Raw genomic sequence first — 21036 nt, 5'->3', positions numbered from 1 at the left:
GGTCCTGACACCTATTTGTCGAATTCAGCAAAAGGTTTTGACTGAATTTTTCATCAAGAATCAAATCATTTAGTTTCAAAATGTTTCATTTCAAATTGATATTTGATCAATTTTTTAAAAAGCCCTAAAAAGGGTGAAAGGCACAGAAAGTGGCCAGTTTGAAACAAAAACCTGAAAGACATTTTTTTGGGGTTGTGGGTAAATAACTTCAGTTTTTGGTTCAAAAACTTTCAGGGTTGGGAGGTTGTCAGTTTGGATTGAACTGGAATTTTTCCTGTTTTTGTTTTTGTTTTGTTTGTTTTGGGAGAGGGGGGCGGTTTAGTACCCTGAGCCAAAAAATCCACTATTCACTCAGCCCTATCCACAACATGATCATATCAGCAATCAAACATTACAGCTCAAACATTTTCTGACAAATAATTGTTTTTGTAAATTCAGTAACTTTTCCTTGTATAATTGTACCAGCATTCAGGAAGAAATATGGCAGCGAGCCATCTATACTTTAAGCTTTTGTTTGATTGACTTTATGTAAAATCTTGTCTTAATACATAATACAACAAAGATCATGATGCCTACCTTCTCAGATTTCCTGTGCTGTAGGCCAAAGTAATAGCTCTTAATAGAAACTAAAATCCTCTTGCATCTAAATCTAAAGTGGTCCCCAAACTTTTCTAGGCTGCACCCCTTACCTCTGTCCATGCCCCGACCTGGGTGCTGAAAGCAGGGCCACACCCCTGTTCACATCCTGCCCCCAGGAGCTAAGTGGGCCGAGACTGGGGGCAGGTGTGGGGGCGGAGTGGAGTTGGATGGCGCGCCCTCCCTGCCCTCATGGGGGATGGCTCGCTCTCCCCCCCCCCCCCGCACCCTTTGAATGTTTCTCAGGGTGCACCGCACTGTTTGGGGACAACTGATCTAAAGTGTCAGATGGTGTTTCTCTAGAAATATGATCAAGTCAGAGTCCTCTTTCTGGTTTTGATTCTGAGTATCCAAACGCTTCTGAACAAATGTGGCTTCTCCAGTATTGTTTTTCTTTCAGGGTCTATGAAGCTTTAATCTTTGCAGTTTTCTTCTATTACAGGCACACAAATTAGTCTACTACCCTCTTGCATATCTAACAGAATGATAAACAAGAAAATAGGAGTGAATGTCAGCATTAAGTAAACATGATTAAATTGATATGAGCAGTGGAAGGAAGCTGAGATACAATAGTGATGAACTCCACATAAATTATATAATCGTCTCTCTTATAGAGCTTATTACTTGAGGATCTCAAAGAACTTAATAAAGGAAAACAAAGTTCTATTTTACAGCTAGGAAAACAAAGCCACAGGGAGATGGGGGAGTGAATTGCTCATGTTCACGTAGCAGAGTGGCAAAGTCAGGCATAGAACACAGATCTCTTGTCTCCCTGTCCATTGCTTTATGCACAAGACTAGGCAGCTGGCATAGTTTCATGTTCTTTTAAAATTATACAATTTTTAATGAATTCATGCACCACACTTTCTCACTAACTTTATTTTAGCCAGGTAACTGGAGAGTTAATCAACTTGTTGAGATGCAGATAAATGCTGAAAAAGGGTATTTACATTTTGGGTGCCCTCAACGTAACTTAAAATACATCACAAATACCCTAAGTATACAATAAAATTTAATATAATCCACTACAAGTAAGTCAGGTAATTTAAAGATTCGGGCTGCCCACCCTCTCCAACAATCCTCCACCTGTTTGGTTTTCATCCTTTAATGCTTGTAGTCAATTTTAGGTTGTAAGGTTCTAGAGAAGATAGTTTGGATACCTTCCAAAAGGTATACTTACTTGTCAGTACTGCTTAGAATCAATCACTAATTATTCTAAAAACTGTTTCACATTCCTTTAAAAAAAGGAACAAAGGAAGAACTCGAGGACCTGAACAAAGAAATCAAGAAAATTGCTAATAAAACTCAAGCTAAGTTAAAGGGTAAGTCCAAAAAAACCTCCATGATTGAAATACTATATAGAGCCTTTTATATGTATCTCCAGAACTTTGGAATTTGCCCCTCAATATAATGGTGTCAATATATGTATATACAAATTTGGTTTTCATAGTATCATAGTGAGATGTTCCAAACTTTAAGAAAATATAATACACTGTATATATTATAGAATCTTGGAACTCAAAATGTTAAAATTAGTTTCACTTATTGTATCAAGACATGCTCCTTTATCAGATGAAAGGAAAGAATTGTAGATTAAAAATATTTGCCCAGTGTTTAATGTATTAATCAACTATTTTAAAATAAGTGGCCATATGTTCAGATGGTACAAACTGACTGGAGCTATGCTAAATTACCCCAGCTGAGAATCTGGCCCAAAATTCATATCTCTCCTGAGTACTTTTGAAAATCAGGCCCGTTATTTAGGCAACTAATTAAGTATTTAGGAGTCTTAATTGTTCACAATATGTCAACTCAAACATAACTGTTTTTTTTCTAGTGCCACTAGATTACATTCAGGTCATTCTTTTCTTCATTGATAGATTTCTAGGTTTAAGAGTAATATTTAATAAAATTCCTCTGTCCGGCAAACAGCATTTATTATTCAGATTGTAGTAGCAACCCCAATTTGTTAGGCTCCTTCCAAGCACAAAAGATGACATAATACCCATCAACAAACAGATACTTGTAAAATTTTGTTTTTAATTTGACTGTGTAAACAGTTATAGAATGCAAGGTTAAGAATATATCCTTAATAGGTTTTCTTTTTATTATGTGGTGAAACTCTTTTTAAATAGAAACTACCTTTTTGGGGGTAGGAAAAAGGAAAAGAATACTAATTGTGATTTATAAAATAGTAAATGTTTGTTAACTTTTACTATATGTTGCATTCTTAACACCTTACAGTATGAATTCTTATATTCTTCCTAGCTATTGAACAAAGTTTTGATCAAGATGGAAATGCTAATCGAACATCAGTTGACCTCAGGATACAAAAAACACAGGTATGATCATCACGTATGCATGGGGAAATCTGAGGATTTTAACAAAATCAACAAAGCTCCAAAAGAGACACAATATTGTGTGGTGGGGAAAGGGAATATTGCTGGAGCATACATACTATTTTATACTTGGGCAAGTGCATTTTGTTGTAAAATAATGTACTATATATTTTTACTCCTCAAAACTAGCACTCGGTATTGTCCTGGAAGCTTGTGGAGGTCATGACAGAATACAATACGACCCAGACCCGATTTCGAGAACGCAGCAAAGGACGGATACAGCGACAGTTAGAAATAAGTAAGTGATCTGAATTTTCTTCTGATCTAGGTGGCTGAATTAACTTTTTTAATGGTCTTTGTTTGTTTGTTTTATTGACATCTTTTTGTTGCTTTGGTTTATACAGAATTGAAATAGTACCCCCAGTCTTCTAGTTTTATTTTCCTCTATTCCAGTTCTTATTTTGTACCACCAGACAAGGTTTTTTTCAATAAAATGGCAATGTAGTCCTGCATACTTCTCTATAGCTGCTCCTTTGGAACTTAACTCTTTAGATGATAACACAAATAAGCTTCTACTTGTTTGTTTTATGTTACAATTTAACCAGCTATTTATATTATGTGTAACTGTCTAATAGATTCTGATATGGAAGAACTGATCATTCTACAGGTTAAGGTTAGTTTAAACATTGATTTTGTTTTCAGTAGATACTTCTAGACATCATCATTCTTTTACTAAAGTTACCTTCATAGTTTCTGAATATACAGTCAAATCAGTGGCAAAATGTCAATCCCATTGACTTCAATGAGCCAGTATTTCACTCACTGTAGAGTTGCCAGATTATTACCCAGAAAGATTGTCGACCTGTGCTGTTGAATGTTTTTATACCTCTCCTGCTTCTTAGAATTGTAGCCTGTATTGTACAGCTATACCGAAAGAAGGATAGGAGACACTTGATATGGTTGTAATCAGGCCACAAATTTATTATTAGATGTCGGGGACAACCGGGCAGATAAGTGTACAGTGAGGAAACTTCATGTTCATTCAATATCTACCTGGCGGGCTGGTGCCAGCCCCCCTCTTTTTTCCATCCAGGTCCACCAGCCAACCCGTTCCTGGGACTTTACTATTCCCCCCCACTCTCAAACAAGGATTAAGGTGGCCTATAAGAAAGGGGGGTTGGCTCCCTGCCATACCAGTCATAGGAGCCCTGATTTCCCTCCACCCCCGCAATTCCATTCATTTAACCAACACCTCCCTTTTTAAGTCCTTTACCAAGCCATTTATCTGGTCACTGTATACCTTCCCTCTGGAGTACTAGCCCTGGACATCCACCCCCACTTACATAATGACTTGTGACATAATAGCCTAACACCCTTCCTTCCTCACCATAACAAAGCCCTCCCTGAACCTGCTGCGGGGTAGGTGGAAAACCCCCCACTTCACCTAGGCCAATCTGGTGGTGAGGGAAAAATTCCTTCCCAGCCCCCATAGAAAGGAGTGGCTAGCGCGATGCACACAGGAGGTCCTGACCGAACCTGGTATTTTGCCACCTAAGTGGGAAGAAGGGTGAGTGGTGCTCTGCCTGGTCTGGGGAAAAGAGACTTCCTCCGCCAGGCTTGCCCCTTTTGAATTCCCCAGCCTTTTCAGTCCCTGGATATGTCAGTTTTGCCAAGCTGACTCTCTCTCCCTTTTGCAGCAGCTTCTAAGCCTTGCTCCCCTTCCCTCCTTGGCCCATAAAGCACTATTCCCTCTCCCCTGGCAAACCAGACACTCCTCACTGAAAGGTGCAGTGTGGTCATTTGTGTAAAATAGAAGATACTGGATATCCTCTTGTTGGGGGCGGGAGTTTAAAACTTGAATTTTTTCACCTATTTAACAATTAGTGGAATTCATAAAACCATCCATGAATATTTCTGGAGGAAGTGAAATATCACTATTTTGGTAACACTATTTCACTACTAACTTTCCCTTCCTCACTAGTTAGGTACATCTCTTATAATTTATGGCGGGGATTTTCAAAGAAGCCGAAGGGAATCAGATTACTGAAAGTCACTAGGTTGTGGACATCCCCTTAAGCTTCTTTAAAAATCCCAGCATTAAATGGATTCACCCACACAGTGTGTGGCTATGTTGGTAGGAATGCTGCCCAAGTCATTGTATATTTGATCTAAAAGTGTTTTATCCAATTCATACTATCTTCACTGTGTTGTATCCAAACTTATGAATTGAGATGACGTGTTCATGGGAAGTGTAAATCACATCTGAGGTTTGGTTTGTTCTGTTCTGGTTTGTTCAACTTTTGTTTATTATTGCCTGCTACAATATCGGTTGCTGTAAGTGCATTAAACAGAATGATTAAAGGGATCACTCCTTTCTGGTACCTCCACCTAAGTTAATGGAGGAGCAAAGTTTTCCACATTAGAAAGTAGTGAAATTGTTTCTAGCTGTTTTTTTCTCTATATTCTTAACCAGAATCATGTCAAGTTACAACAAAAATCAAGAACTTATTCTTCAAAGAAATTTCTGAATAAACTTTTTGAGCAGGAATTAACACACTCTGATATTTTTGGACAACATCTTAATACAGAGGTTCTTGTGGACTTCCTGCCCATCCATTCATGATTTTACAGACCATCATCTCTTTAGTTTTTCATTGTTACATCCCTATGGCAATTACTTATATGAAAAAACAATATTAGGAAATTATTTAATGCATTGGTAGCAGTCTGGCTGTATTTGCCTGACCACCCCCACCATTTCACAAGAAATGATTCTGGTGGGAAACTTTAAGTCACTGGTTTTCTGGAGCGCATGTATGGTGGAACTCAGCAGTCCTTACAGAGAGGAGCTTAAGAGAGGAGACGCCAGGCCTGGAAGCATAGCTTGGGCAGGATTTTGTGGAGGTCCTTATGTGACTAAAGCCAAATCCAATAATGGGGTCAATAAGTTTTGATGCACCACAACTTGTGCGGACTCTGGAGTAAGGCGGAAGAAGCCAGCACCGTATGATCAGCCAGCTATTAGCAAACCACCAAAGTTTGACAGACCAGTCTGTAAATCTCTGTATCCAGGATTGAATCTGGATGTGCTATGTGAAATTCCTATTACATTCAATCTGGTAATATATAGATCTAAAAACCAAGAGTCTTTCGTCTGTTAAATTCAAGTTCTAAATAGCACTTCACTCTTTCATGATCTGTTCTTATTACCACTAAGAGTATTTGTTACGCTTCAACCTGCCTCTAGCACTGAATGATCATAAATGACTACCTCATCCTACACTGAACATCTCCAGATACTATACAGAAATTGAAAATGATTGTCATTTGGTTTTGCTGCAGTATCCTAAATCATTTAAATCTTGTGAGTTTAACAGGCTGCCACCACTGCATTACTTCATTGTAACTTGTTGCTCTCCACTCAGTGTTTCATACTTGTATTCGTTTAAGTAAAATATTTGTTTTTTTTAGTGATGACTGAAGAAATAATTCAAGGATGAACCAGTCAACAATTGACAATAGTTTGTGGCCAAAATGTGATATGACTGGTGTAGTAATAGCAATGAAAACAAATGATCGTCTTTAAACTAAATAAATATCCCTTATGTTTTTCCCTGACTTTTACTTGTATGTTTACTTTTAACATTTAAGAAGTCTGGGAAACTTTGTACTTAAATAACCAGAAGAGATAAATATACTCAAATTATGCCAAATTAAAACTAGGCCATGTTTGAGCACTAGCTAAGCAAGGTCTTCTGGGGGTCCTGTGTCCCATGCAAGTTCTGCATTTCACAGGCTGATCCTGTATCCCTCTCAGGAATCGTATGCAGTGGGGGGGGGGGGGAGATGAACTTCTCAACCCAGAGAGTGAGGGAAACGATTTACTACTAGAAATCCTACCCAAACCTCTTCTGGCAGTGGTACTGCTAAAGGGGGAAACTCAGGCCTTTGTTTTTGGAGGTGTTTTTCCTTGCCCATCTCCTTCCATCAGCTTGGGGTTCTCCATGTTATGATGCCAACACTGATTAGAAGGTGTTGCAAAGAACAGTGGGTCTAGAGAAACAAAACAGAGACTTGCATGTAGCATTAGAAATACGTGCGGGAAGCAATATAAATAAATACAATACATTTGAGTGGAAGGTCTGCAACCCAACTATTCAGTGGGAGGAGCTATGTGGAAAGCAGTAAAACCAAAGAGAGCTACAGTGAATCTAGGACAGCAAATCTGATCAGCTCTCTACCATATTATATGGGAAAGAGTGAAGATCTCATGATGTAGTGGAGAATTAAAACTCTTTGTTGCTGCTCCTTTTGTCGTTGTAGTAACTGAGTCCTTTTGTAACTGAGTTGCTGCTTTCCATTGGCTTCTCCTGCCAAGGTAATGACACTTGATTAATTTTTTTGGCAGTTTACCATCCTCTCCACTCACCCACAAGCAAAAAATCCTAAAATATCACAAGCTATAGCTACTTTTATTTAAAGTTATTTAAATTATTGTTTCTGACTAAAGTTGAGTCTTTAGCATTTTGTGTGCACTGAAGACTTAAATGAAGCCCTTTGGTTTAGGATTTGGGGCACCCTTTCCCAGGTCGGTGGGGCTTGGGCAGCTCAGGGTTGGGTCATGTAGTAATTTTTGTTGTCAGAAGGGGTTGCAGTGCAATGAAGTTTGAGAACCCGTGTGCTAATGTGAACTGAACCCTGTATTAAAATAATTTTAATCTCCTCTTTGTAATATGTTTTCATTACTTACATAAAGAAAAATTTAGATCCTTATTTTGAAAATAGTTTCCCTAGATACTCATGTGAATTAATATCTTCAATATAATATAGGAGTTGTACAAACATGAATGTTAAATAGTTTATCATTTTATATTAAAGTAATTTTTCCTATTGTGCTTACTAAAAACATGAAAAATGAATTTCATGATTTTTTTCATTATATTTAACCTTCTATTGTGTCTGCAAAAATATTTGATTTGATTCTTACAATACTACTTACCATCAGAAACAGCTTGAGGAATAACAGTTTGATTGCACAAAGACAAATTTCTATAGAAAACTGTCTTTAAAAACCTCATGTTTCTTAGCTTCCAGTCTCCGCCTTATAGAGACATCATGATAGGGGAATACATTATTATGAAAAATAGCTTTCTTAAAAATGGTATTGTTTTGACCATGCAACAATCTAGAATCATTACCTTCAGGAGGTGAGTTTTTCCCTTCTTTTCTGTCCTGTTACCACAGCTGCAGATATTTTCATGCTACAGAATCTCTCATACATGTGCTTAATGGCTGAGAGACCCCCCCCACTGGCATGAGGTTTGGATGCTAATTGTTATTAAAAACCTGTTACTTGTTGTGGAGTGAAGGTCTGAGTACAGAGTTGTGAGTCATCAACTCCGGAATCCTAATCCTGGATTTAGCACATTTTTCCTGGGATTGTAATATAACTTCATTGCTACCACTTCCCCATAAACAACACAATGAATACTTGGGTTTGAAAGAGTCAATTAGTTAATGTTTAGTTAACAAATTTTAAGTTGTTTTTGTGTTGTATGTAATTATTGTTCATGATGAATTCTCAGGCTTCTAGGTATAGCAAAATACCTTTATGTTGAATAGATAAAGTACTATTACTTTATAACCTTAAAATATACTTTTCTTCGTAGCTGGAAAAAACACCACTGATGAAGAACTGGAAGAAATGTTAGAAAGTGGTAATCCTTCTATTTTCACTTCTGATGTATGTATTCACAGCCCACTTTATAGCTATCACATATTCTATTTCTTCTATTCAGGAATATGTCCATCACATACTTATTAGTTATTTCCTATTTTCCTCCTTCAAAGATTATATCGGACTCCCAAATTACTAGACAAGCTCTGAATGAAATTGAGTCACGACACAAAGATATTATGAAACTGGAATCCAGTATACGGGCACTACATGACATGTTTATGGACATGGCTATGTTTGTTGAGACTCAGGTAACTGAACCAATTCAAATATTGTATTAGTAATGAAATGCTTTGCATGTTTTGTAGTTTTCCTGTGAAAACAATACAGGACAGTGACATATTCAAATATCTAGCAATCTTGATAACTGCAATATTTTTAGGTATCATTTTTTGTTTAAACGCTGTAATCGCAACCCTGTAAAAACTAAAGGCAAACTACTGAAGATTACACATCAGATTTTTTTATTTTTTAAAGGCCAGAAGGCATCGTCTAGTCTGAGCTCCATGTCTGATCACATCTGCTAGGGATAATGAATAACTACCATTGTGATCCATAAGATATACAAAAATGTGTCAGATGCTAAAGGATGAGATTTTTGCAGTATAGATTTAAGTACAAGTGTAAAACTATTTTTAGTGCTATAGTGTAATTCTTCTTCGAGTGATTGTTCACGTCCATTACACATTAGGTGTGCGCGCGCCGCGTGCACGGACGTCGTGTGTAATGGACGTGAACAACACATCTCAAAGAACAACAGTTACAGAAGGTAAGTAACCGTTTTTTCCCTGATCAGGGCTAAATAATATGGTGGGTGAATACACTGACCTGAATTCAAATCTAGATTTAGATCATAGAGTAAGAGTAAATTTGGTCTAACTAGGCCATAACAGGCAGTTAATATTTTGAAAACCAACAGAATTTCTTCGCTATTGCAGAAGACTAACGTGGTGGTGGGTTAAATGTTGGGTGAGAAGTGTATTGGCAGTGATGGAGAATTGGTATGCTACATACCCATACTTAGTTTTAATTTCCATTCATGTTAATGGGAGCAAAGCCCATAAGCGTGAGGGTGATAGCCAGTGTCCCCACCTCTCAATTTCACAAATGTTATCTTCATAAGGAGGTGGGAAGAAAAGATCATTTAGGGTTAAAAGCAATTAACTCTATTTGCAGTATTTATAAAAATATGAAAAATTATATTCAGTTGAACTGTATAAACTCTGTTCTTGGGATTCACTGACTTTTTTTTTTTTTAACAATGAAAGTAAACTGTGTTAGATCCACTGTGAAAGAATTCAGTAGGTAGTATTGTGAATAATCAGCCTATATTTAGCATATCCTTTTTTAGAGGATTTCACATTCTATAAGTCTGATATATTGCCTTGTTACAAAATGAATAAGTGTGAAAATTACTGGTATGTTATAAACTTGTAGAGAAATGAACAAGTTATTTGTGCATCATTTTTAATGCTTTGCTGTTCACTTCTGCTGATTATTTCTTCTGATGGACAGAAACACAGGTAACAGATCTACTGTAATATTTTCCAGATCTTGCATTTCATTCCCAAAGTTCATTCATCATAACTGAGCTAAAATTCATTATCTACTGGCATTCTAAGTAGTTAGTTTGGAGGAATCCACCTCCTTAAAACCTGTGAATAATTTTGGATGAATATTTTGTAGGTATTCTTGCCGTTTCCATATGCTTCTTCAGAATCTTCTGAACTCTTTAGTATGCCAGTTTTAGATTAGCTATTAAAGCATACCTTTCTCTTAGGAATATGCTTTAAATTAGCAGTATTTTGTCCCTACCTGCCCTTACCAATATTTTTTCTTTTTAGGTTAAAATGTTTTTCCTATGAGACCTTGCTTCCCATTCCTTTTTTCCATCACATGTGGATGCAAAAATAAAAACTTCAGCCATTAATACATAATTATTTTCCATGTTTAAAATCATTTTGATATGTTGTTTACTCAGGTTCATTATGCAGGGCTCCAGAAAATTCCAGTAGTGGTTTTAAAAAAAAATTTCTTAATTTTATTTTAAGGGTGAAATGATCAACAGCATAGAAAAGAATGTGATGAATGCATCAGATTATGTAGAACATGCTAAAGAGGAGACAAAAAAAGCAGTTAAATATCAAAGTAAAGCACGAAGGGTAAGGTTTTTTTTCCTGGATTTTCAATAACCCAATTGATATGGCATAACATAAAGGTAGTTTTTACTGTAGTTAATTTCACATGCTGTAACTTGATGTTCTTTGAGTGCTTGCACCTGTCCATTCTACTGTGGGTGTGCGTGTGTTCCATGCACCAGTGCTGGAGAGTTTTCCCTAGCAATACTCAGGGGCAGCCCCAACCATTCCCAACCTCCTTGTGCTTTGAAGAAAGAGGTATAAATGATGGAGCCACCTCTCCCTGAGTTCCTTCTTGCCATCCATGTCAGTGGTCAGAGCGTTTGTGTTCTATGGCAAGTTTACAGCTTGGTATTGCCAATCCGTATGCAGTGTTGGTGAGTATGGCTATTCTAACTGGGAGGCAATCTGTTTGCCAATAATGTGACAGCGGGTTTGAGAGAACAGGGTTCTTCAGTCCTTTGCTGCTGAGGACTGCCTTGTCTCTCTATCAGCTCTTCAGGCCTCCTTGGACGTGGCAGATTCTGTAGTGAGAGCTATGGTGACAAGTACTCACTGTGTGTCAATGCTCCTGGTTGCAGTCCTCGGGGATCCCTGTGGAGGTGCAACAGACAATTGAGGACCTTCCATTTAAGGAATGTGCCTTGTTCTTATCTAAAACAAAGTACTGCACTCCCTGAAGGACTTGAGTGGTTTTGAGGTCCTTGGGTCTCTACAGTTTGGCTGCAAAGCAGATAAAATTACCATCCTCAGTTCCAGCGTAGACAGCAGTATTATCCCTTCTATCTGGCTGACTTCTCTAAGGGAAGGCAAAGAAGGTCACAGAAGAGAAGGCTGTTGCCCTCGGTTTCCCTGGTCTCTTCATCTAGACATCCCCCAGGCCTCAAGGCATTGGTTTGACTCTTAGGTCAAGGACAGCATACTACCAGACCTGGGCCAAACTGATCCTTCTCCTCCCGCATCCGTACCCCCTGGACAGAATATCCCATTTCCTACATGCTTGGCAGTCAGTGCATCACCTCAGACAAGTGTGTGTGCGAAGCATGATGGAATCAGGATGATACCCTGCATTTTCTTTCTGTCCACACCACCTCACCTTCCAGTCACTCTTCAGGGACGCCCTCTCGTGAGTCTGTACTAAGGCAAGAAGTGCAGACTCTGTTATTGGGAGCCATAGAAAAGGTTCCCCTTCAATATTTTCTAATACCCACAGCTAGAGAGCGTCTGAGACCCATCCTAGATCTTCGGAACCTGAACAAATATATCAAGAACATGAAGTTCTGCATGGCATTTCCTAGATTCAGGAGAGAGAGCATGCTTCCCTCGATTTACAAGATGCCTACTTCCTGTGGCCAGGATGGAATGTCACATGGAAGTTCTGAGGTTTGTGACACAGGATGATCATTACCAGTTTCACCAGGCTGCCATTTGGTCTATCATTGGCACAGGGGATCTTTATCCAAGTGCATCACAGTGGTGGCAGCGTACCTCCACTAGAGATACATCCATGTTTATGCTTACCTGGAAGATTGGCTATTTCAGGGTTGCTCTGGACACCAGGTGCAGGCTATAGTCCATCAAACTTTGTTCAATACTCTGGGTCTGAAACTAAGTGAAGAAATGTCCATGTTATTGCCTCTGCAAAGAATAGAATTCAAAGGAGTGGTCCTGGACTTGACTTCTGCCAGGGCATTTCTGCTTCTTTCCAGATTTCAGACTCTACAAGACCTCTGTGTCCCCCTCAAGGATCATCCACAGACCACAGAGAGAAATTGTTTAAGGCTCCTAGGTCACATGACCAAATGTACATATATTATTCCTAATGCCAGGCTGCATCTCCAAGCATTGTGAACATGGGTCTGATCAGTCTGTCACCCTCAGTTATCTAGACAAGCTAGTATGCATTCTGGACATGATAGCATCGTCTCTTAGCTGGTGGATGAGCCAAGACAATGTGTGCAAGGGAGTCCTCCCTCCCCCTCTTCCCCCCCCCCCCCCCCCGCATTGCTTGACTTTAGTAGTGGAAACTTCAGTCATGGGGTGGGGAGCACATTTGGGTGATCTTCAGACTCTGGGTTTGTGGACTATACAGCTTACATATCCTCCTCAAGTTGCAAGCAATATTCCATATGCATCAGCATTTCCTGCCTCACATTCAGGGCAAGACTGTCCTGGTGCTCACCAACACCACCACAGTGGCATTTTATGTGAATAAATGGGTGGCATTAGGTCAGATAGCTTGACTGCCTCTTGGCACAGGCTATGGAATTTCTGCATACAGAGCTCCGTCACTCTCAGGACATGTTGCCTGACAGAGATTCAAAATAGCTTGGCAGGTTGTCTGAGCAGATCCTTCAACATAGACCATAAATGGTCTCTCAACCCAGCTGTTCTAGTTTGTGTTCTGCATAGGAGGGTTTCTGTTGGCCGATCGGTTTGCAGCCTGGCAAAGTAGAAAATGTCCCTGATTCTGTTTCAGGGTTGGTCAGAGCCCAGAATCAATATCCAACATTTTTCTGTTTTTTTTTATGGGACAAGGACCATCTGTATGCATATGACAAGGTCATGGCAGAATGATCCTCATAGCTCCAGTCTATCTGAGACAGCCATGGTATTCAGACCTACACAACCAATTCACCAACAACCCTTCCCATTACCAATAACCAGAGACCTTGTCACACAGAACCATGGTTTGGTGTTCTATCAAATCCTAGTGCCGCACCTCATGGCATGTTTCATCAGTGAATGCACAAGATATTTATTGCTCAATGGCTGTCCAGAATGTTCTCCTTAACAGCAGGAAACCTTCCACATGAGCGGCTTACCTGAGTAAGTGACAGTTCTCCATCTGGTGGCCTCCCATAATGCCACCTACTCAGAAAATGACTCAATTGATTCTAGATTACCTCTCACTTTTTAAGGAGTCAGACCTAGCACACACTCCGTTATGGTGCACATGGTGGCCATCTCAGCATTTCATGCTCAAATTGATGGTAAGACTGTGTTTACTCACTCTATCACGAAAGGTTTAGATTATTTCTGCCTGTGGCGATCCAGCACTATCTTGAGATTTGAATTTAATGTTGTCTGCTCTTATGAACCCTTCTGTTGAACCTTTCGCATCATGCTTACTTCTGCACCTTTCACCAATGGTAGCTTTCTTAATGGCTATTCTCTCCACTAGGAGCATGAGGAATAGAATGCACTGATCAGTAATATACAGTTGTCTACAAAGACAAAGTTCAGCTAAGTTTCTCTCCAAAGTAGTGTGTGATTCCCACCTGAATCAGTCTACAGATACTTTCCAGTTTTCTTCCCAAAGCTGCATACTCATAGGGACAAATGAAGACCCACTCTCCTTTCCCAGTGCAGTGAAGTCTACTTTGGCATTCCACTGTGATGGAACTGAGGGAAACACTGGGCAGTTCTTCCTTTTATACTTCCCACTTAGGAGCAAGAGCAGCTCAGGCATGGGTGTGGCTGTCCCTAGTAGTACATCTAAAGCCCCAGCACCAGTGCGTGGAGGAAATTCCCCCCTCCCCCCCCCGCTGTAATGGACATGTGCAGCACATCTCGAAGAACAACATTTATGAAAAGGTAAATAACCTTTTTTGTTTTGCTTTCTATACTGTAAGCATGTGAACATATAAGAAATAACGCTTAGCTTTTTTAGAGTTTCTATGTATGGGTCAAATGAAATTGGATTGTAAAATTTATATTCAAATTGTTCATGGTCTCTATGTCCTTAAAAAGTGAAATCAATTTCTTTACCAAATTTCCTCTTCCCGTCTGTTATACACTCCATTTGTTATTACAGGATATAGCTTACCAAATTTGTTCTGAATAGACTTTAATGTGAATTGGAATATTACTTCTGAAGGGTAGAAACTTGTGGGAGGGGAATATATCACAATTCACATGCAGTAAAGATTAACTTTTTTTTCATTAATGCAAATTATTTCTGAATGCATAAAAACTGTACACCCAAAAGAAGTGTTTAAAATGTGTCACTGGTAAGTAACTTCTATGGCACAAAGTTATTCAGGATTGAAATGTTTATAAAGGCTTAGAACCTCTATAATTGAAAGACCTATCTGGACATGTGGTTGTAATAATATATTTAAAAAAATAATTTAATTTTTCTGCTAACATTGTAAATCTCCTTTAGCGAAGTGGAAATTCCATTCATACTATATTATTTTCAAAGATTCAGTGGCCACAGTTTATCATTGACATGCACTTCTAAAAATGTATGAATCATCATAATTTGATGGACATCATACATGGTTCAAAGAAATGAAATGATGTGATGTCATTGTAAAGGTTTATTTTTAAAAGCCGCATTTAATTCACTTGCATTGACACTTGAAAATGCTTCGTGTTTGAATATGCTTCTTCCCTTCAGCCCCCAAGATGAGTCATTATGAAGTCAATAATCTACTAAAACAATTGCTTTTTGACCTCTGAACACTAATGGTTTTGCAGTCTAGCATCTGCATTATAGTAATATTCTTTTAAAACTGCAATGGAATTTTGTGAGTTATGTAATATAGTGTGTGTGGTGGGGGGTGGCAAGGGAGACTACAGCAAGAATTTTATTTTTGTTCTTGGCATGTTAAGTAGTTTCAGAGCAGGCAAGTCATATGGAAAGACCTGACTCTAGCTAGAGACACTAGAATTGTACTTAGATTATTTTATAGATAAATAATCTTTGGTTTCAAGAGCAAATTATATACAGTCTGTTTGAGGTGTATATATTTTCTGTCCCAGTACCCTCTAAATAAACATATTTTTTTTCAGTATTGGGAACTGTTAATATGTTTAAAATGAGGTAGATATCAGATATGGGAGCCCAGATGTTTCCTTGTAAATGCTGGCAAAAAAGCTAATAACTCTGACATTTGCAATAAACTCTAGCCTCACTAGATTAGAGATCCTTTTAAGAAACCAAGTGGCAGTCAAAAATGGTAGTCAGGACCATTTCAGGCTTCAAAAATTAAGGTGGTTCTAAAAAGATTGAATTTCTTTTCTAAAGATTGAGAATAAATCCAGAGCCTGTTTAACACTGTTCTGAAACTAATCTCCTTGCTTTTCTTTGACAGAAAAAGTGGATAATTGTCATTATATCGCTGGTGTTGGTTGCCTTAATTGCTCTAATTGTTGGTTTGTCAGTTGGTATTCGATGATGCTTGGATAACTTCAGCATGCATATCTCTGCCAATGCGGCAGTAAGTAACTAATCAACTAATTTGCTTCACTGTTGTTTATTTTTGAGAACTCACTACGCAAACAAGCTATCTTGTACCAACCCTTAACACATATACAGTGTAATACTAATGACCAGGCAGTGGGGATGGACGTGATGAAGTAGTGAATCTTGTCAGTCTCTAGTTTCTATAAAAGCCCTAAGGTATATTCAAAAGTAGATATCTTTTGAATTATGAAAACTGAGATCTAGTGGTAATTTTATGTAATTTACAGATTTCACCCTCATTATGTAAGATTTTTTGAGATTTTAAAAATCAATGGGACAGATCCTCAGCTGGTGTAAATTGTTACAAGCCTGTTAACTTTTACATGGAAAATGTACACCAGCTGAGGATCTGCCCAAGGTGAGAAATCATTTTCACTTGGAGTTTAACTTTTATCACAGTGTGTTTACAATTATAAAGAGCTTTCAAGACAGACCCATATTACATATGCCACTCTGAAGCCAGAGTGTGTTTTGCAACACAAGTGAGTTAAGATTTCCCAATTAGAAACCAGACTTTTTAAATCATATGCTTTCTAATCCACTCTTTTATGAGATGGCAATATTTAGAAGTGGGAATCTGCACAAGATACTAACTCTAAAATAACAATGCAAATTTGTGTTTTTGAGACTTCTCAGCCTTTTTCTATATGAGTGGAACAAGTTATTGTCATCTAGGTAGCAACATTTTCTTCAGTCACAACCTACACTGATGATCTGCAAGGATGAAAAGGTCAATGATTCAGAACTTGAAAGGGAAACTCTATTGTACTTATGTTCTTAGATACTCTGTATACTAAAAGGATGATCATACTGGGTCAGAACAATAGTCTATCTAGCTGGGTATCCTGTCTTCGGACAGTGACCATTGCCAGATGCTTCAGAGAGAATGAACAGAACAGGGCAATTGAGTGATCCATCCTCTATTGTCCAGTCCAAGCTTTTGGCAGTTGGAGGTTGAGACACCCATAGTGTGGGGCTGTGTCCTTGACCATCTTGGCTTATAGCCATTGATCAACCTATCCTTCATGAACTTACCTATTCTTTTGTGAACCCAGTTATACTTTTGGCCTTCACAACAGCCCATGGCTACTTCTGTATCTTTAAAACCCGGAAATATTGACATAATTAGAAGCAGCATTCTCTTTCAAACAGCTCATCAGGAATAGTTATTTAAACTATCACTTTTTTAACATGGAGTGTGTTTTTGTTGTTACGAATACAATACCATCTCAATTTGTAGTTTAGTAAATCCTGTCATTTGCATATTAAACCATAGAATCAGGAGCACTTAATCTTGCATTAGCCTATGTGACACATCTAGTCCAATGAACCCATTTTGTTCTTGCAATAATTACTGGTGAGCTATCAAGTATGTAATAGTTGCTTATTGACTTTCTTACTACGTTCTATTCAGCTCAGTATGTGTTAATAAGAATGAACAACAAGTATCCAAGAAAAGGAGAAGATGAGCAGTTTCGCAAATTTCCAGTTACGACTGCAGACATAAACATGCTTTATCAACTCAGCTTCCATATGTAGCAAACAGTAATTTATCAACAGAAGTTATTTATGGATTTAAACATGAGTATTCCATGAAATAAAACACATAGGTGTTAGGCAAATATTCAAAAGTTAATTTAAGACTGCTGTGATTGACTGCAGTTATATGTACAATTTGGAAGAGAAATACTGGCAATAAGTATGTCATTGTATTGAGGTGCTTTTCAAAAAACTTCAACTACATCTCAACATTTTCTGTCCATATATACTATTTGCTGTGGTTCTAGAATGTGCATGTACTACTTAAAATAGATTTAAAATCTGAGATGATACATTAATGTAGATTTTTCTTTTTTGCAGAAAATGACATTCATAATTATTTGTGTAACTGTCTTGCTTGTGATCCTTGGAATTATCCTAGCAGCTACATTATCATAGCAAGCACATTCCAAGAGTTTAAGAATCTTCAGGCTCCAAATCACATCTGCAGTGAAACCAAATATCCTAACTTTTTTGTGGTAAAAGATGCCTTACACCATGTTACACATGATGTTCAATGCTGACCTATTATTAGTGATTTAAAGATGAAAACACAATGGTACCTAATGTTTAATCATATCTGTAAATCAAAGTGTATATGGGAAATGAATTGGATTTTCATCAGAAACCACATGGATCTGTCAGTGTGAAGCCTGCTTTTAATGGTTTTGAACTAAAGTGATTTGGGAATTCCATTTTTTGATATTTCAGTGTTATAAACACAGAATTTAATTAGGGAATTGTGGAACTATTGAGTTTTGGCTATTTGGTATAATTTTTTCACTTCTAATGCAATTTTAATCAAGAATTTTAGTATCACATTTGTGTTCTCTTCTTGTTAACAAAATAATTGATTCTCTGAGCACTGTTTTGTAGGCGATGTAGACATAACTTTACATAAAACATTTACTGGTTAGTCATCTTGCTCTGTCCAGTTTTTATAGGAAAAAAATTCCCTCTTCAACTAATGGTGCCTCATTTTATTTTAAAAATCAATTTGTGCATAAAGATATTATACAATTCTTTTTAATTTGAGGGGGAAATCCTGCTTCCAGAAAGCTTATGAAGCAACCAAATAGCGTTCTGTTAATAGTGACTATAAAATTTGAACTGTTTTTAACCTCCCCTCCCCCCAACTAAAGATTGTTTAGAAGATTGCACTTAAGTCCATTTCTGCTTGTTGCATTATGTTAGAATTCTTAGATTTTGTGGGGGGGGAACACTAGTTATTGTGAAGTTTATTGTTCTATTTACTTTATCAGATTTATTGTGCTTAATTGCTTAAAATGTGTGTCTAATCTATATAATCAAGACAGTGGCTGCAATGTTTTCCTGGTATAAAAATGCAATAATGAAGCACAGATATAGTATTTGAACAGTTTGGGAAGATATTCCAAAATAAAATTTGTTGTGCATGTGAAACTAAAACTGACAGAGCAATTTAGCTTTACAACTTTGACCAGATCGGCATAAGCCACATTTCATCTTGTTCCTTATAGAGCAAAAATCAAGACTTAATTTTCAAATGTTTGCAAGTGGTGGTGAGAAATGATAGTAATGAATAGGTTTCCTTAATTGCATTATGTTTAGATTTGCTAATAATACACTGATTTGTTATGAAATTTACTTTTGTGAATTTATGTAACAGGTATGAAGAATTTAGTAATAGCTATCATAACAGATATATTGCTGCTTGTAAAGTTTTAAACATTTCAAAGTTAACCAAAATAGCCGAATTTAATGTTACAGGTTATTTTTGTTCTTGTATCATTTCTGTGTAAAATATTTATAATTTGTATTTTGATTTCCCATTTGAATATGTTCATATAGATATGTAGATATATTTACACTTAAAGTGAAATAGAAAAAGAAGAAAGGGTGCCTTCTTAAAACATGGTTTACATCTCTTCATTTTTCTGTTTTAAGATAAATATTTTGCTTTAGATAATGTTAAATGTTGCAACTTTTTAGTACTGCAGCTTACTGACTCATTACACATTAAAATGTTCTTGTTTAAAATGTCTGAGAAGCAAGTTATACATTAAAATGTAACTAATTGAAATGCTTAGTAAGATTTACAACGTATGCCATCTGTTGAAGGATATTCCTGCTTGATGCTGTCCAAATATACTGTGAAATTTTCTTCAGATTGTATTTTGCAAATGGTGATCCATGGTGAAAGCAGATAGGAACAAATAGGCTTCTTTAGTTGCATTTTGTTTGGGATTGCTGAATAAGATCTTGATTCAGTAATTTTATCTTGAAAACACTTGTAAAAGATTATTCATGGACTCTTACAAATCGGCTATCAAGAAATTTATTGAAATTTTCATCTTAATTAATGAACAAATTTCTTTACCTTTCCTTGAGTTCGGACACCCAGGAGTGACTATGCAAAATACTGACAGTTGGTTGACTTGAAATGGTCAGTTCTTAAGTAAAATGTATTTTTATTTAATAGCTTTGTTTTCTAGTATTTAGTAATAAAACTTATTTATAGAAATGTACAGATTATTCTATTTAAGAAAAATCAGATAATGCTGTTGACAGAAGTGGCTTATCTACATCAACCAAAAAAAAGTGTGTAACTTTTTACACTCATTTGCAAGAGATTATCCATTCAGAATATAAATTGAAAGGGTCAGTTTTTACTACTTTATATTTGTTCATATACTTGCCTCACAATTTTGTTTTTTTTTAAAAAAAGAAAATACAAGTATATTTCAAATTCCACACAGGTGTGCACATGCTTACTTCCTTGTCACTTCAGGAGCAAAGAACTCGTTTGTAGTTTAATTAAAAAAAAAAAACCCTCTAATTTCCCATTCACTAATAAATTTATCTATGCAAGCATTTCACTTGTGACTACTTTATGTTGGTGAGTTTATTGTAAATGTTTACACATTCTACTGGAAATATTTCATTGTGGGTGGCATGATTCTTAAAGCAATTGTAAAGTCCCAATAAACAGGTGTATAGGAATGAGCGAGAATAAGCCATAGCGTCAAGCACTTCCTTTCAAAAAATCCCTGCCAAGATCCTGAAGTAATACTGCACATACTTATACATATGAGTAACTTTTATACATATGAGTAACTTTAGAAGAGGAAATAATCCCATTAGCTTTTTTAAAAAGCTGAAAAACAATTATTTTTATCAAACAAAATCTTGAAGTCAGTCGAGCTACTCATTTTAGCAATGGTACTCCTGTGATTGCAGGTTCAGGTGCTTGGTTTGTTTTTTCAAATTCCTTATAATGTTTACTGTAAACTGAAGTTAGAAATTCCTACAAACTCACAGGAAGGAGGGGGAGTTCCTGAAGGGCTCTGCAGTTTGGTATCAGCCTATTATTATACATGGAATCTTTCTCCTCAACACTGCAGGTTTAACGTT

The 21036-nt window shown here is 37.1% G+C and overlaps 1 protein-coding gene across 5 annotated transcripts in view; it reads left to right on the top strand.

Annotated features, from left to right (window-relative positions):
* The window catches only part of STX2 (syntaxin 2), a 40419-nt gene extending 19923 nt beyond the window's left edge, over window positions 1-20496 (top strand). For 2 of the 5 annotated variants that reach the window (XM_034791016.1, XM_034791019.1), the window contains 8 exons: window positions 1884-1958; window positions 2905-2978; window positions 3165-3273; window positions 8645-8718; window positions 8826-8963; window positions 10764-10874; window positions 15953-16078; window positions 17965-20496. In XM_034791016.1, the coding sequence (XP_034646907.1) occupies window positions 1884-1958; window positions 2905-2978; window positions 3165-3273; window positions 8645-8718; window positions 8826-8963; window positions 10764-10874; window positions 15953-16036 (665 nt within the window). In that variant the 3' untranslated portion in view covers window positions 16037-16078; window positions 17965-20496. The other 3 variants (XM_034791018.1, XM_034791020.1, XM_034791021.1) reach the window with 3 other exon arrangements.
* The last annotated feature ends 540 nt before the right edge of the window (window positions 20497-21036 follow it).

Source organism: Trachemys scripta, chromosome 15, assembly GCF_013100865.1.
Source record: "Trachemys scripta elegans isolate TJP31775 chromosome 15, CAS_Tse_1.0, whole genome shotgun sequence".
Taxonomy (NCBI): Eukaryota; Metazoa; Chordata; order Testudines; family Emydidae; genus Trachemys; species Trachemys scripta.
This window is presented reverse-complemented; position numbering and strand designations above follow the sequence as displayed.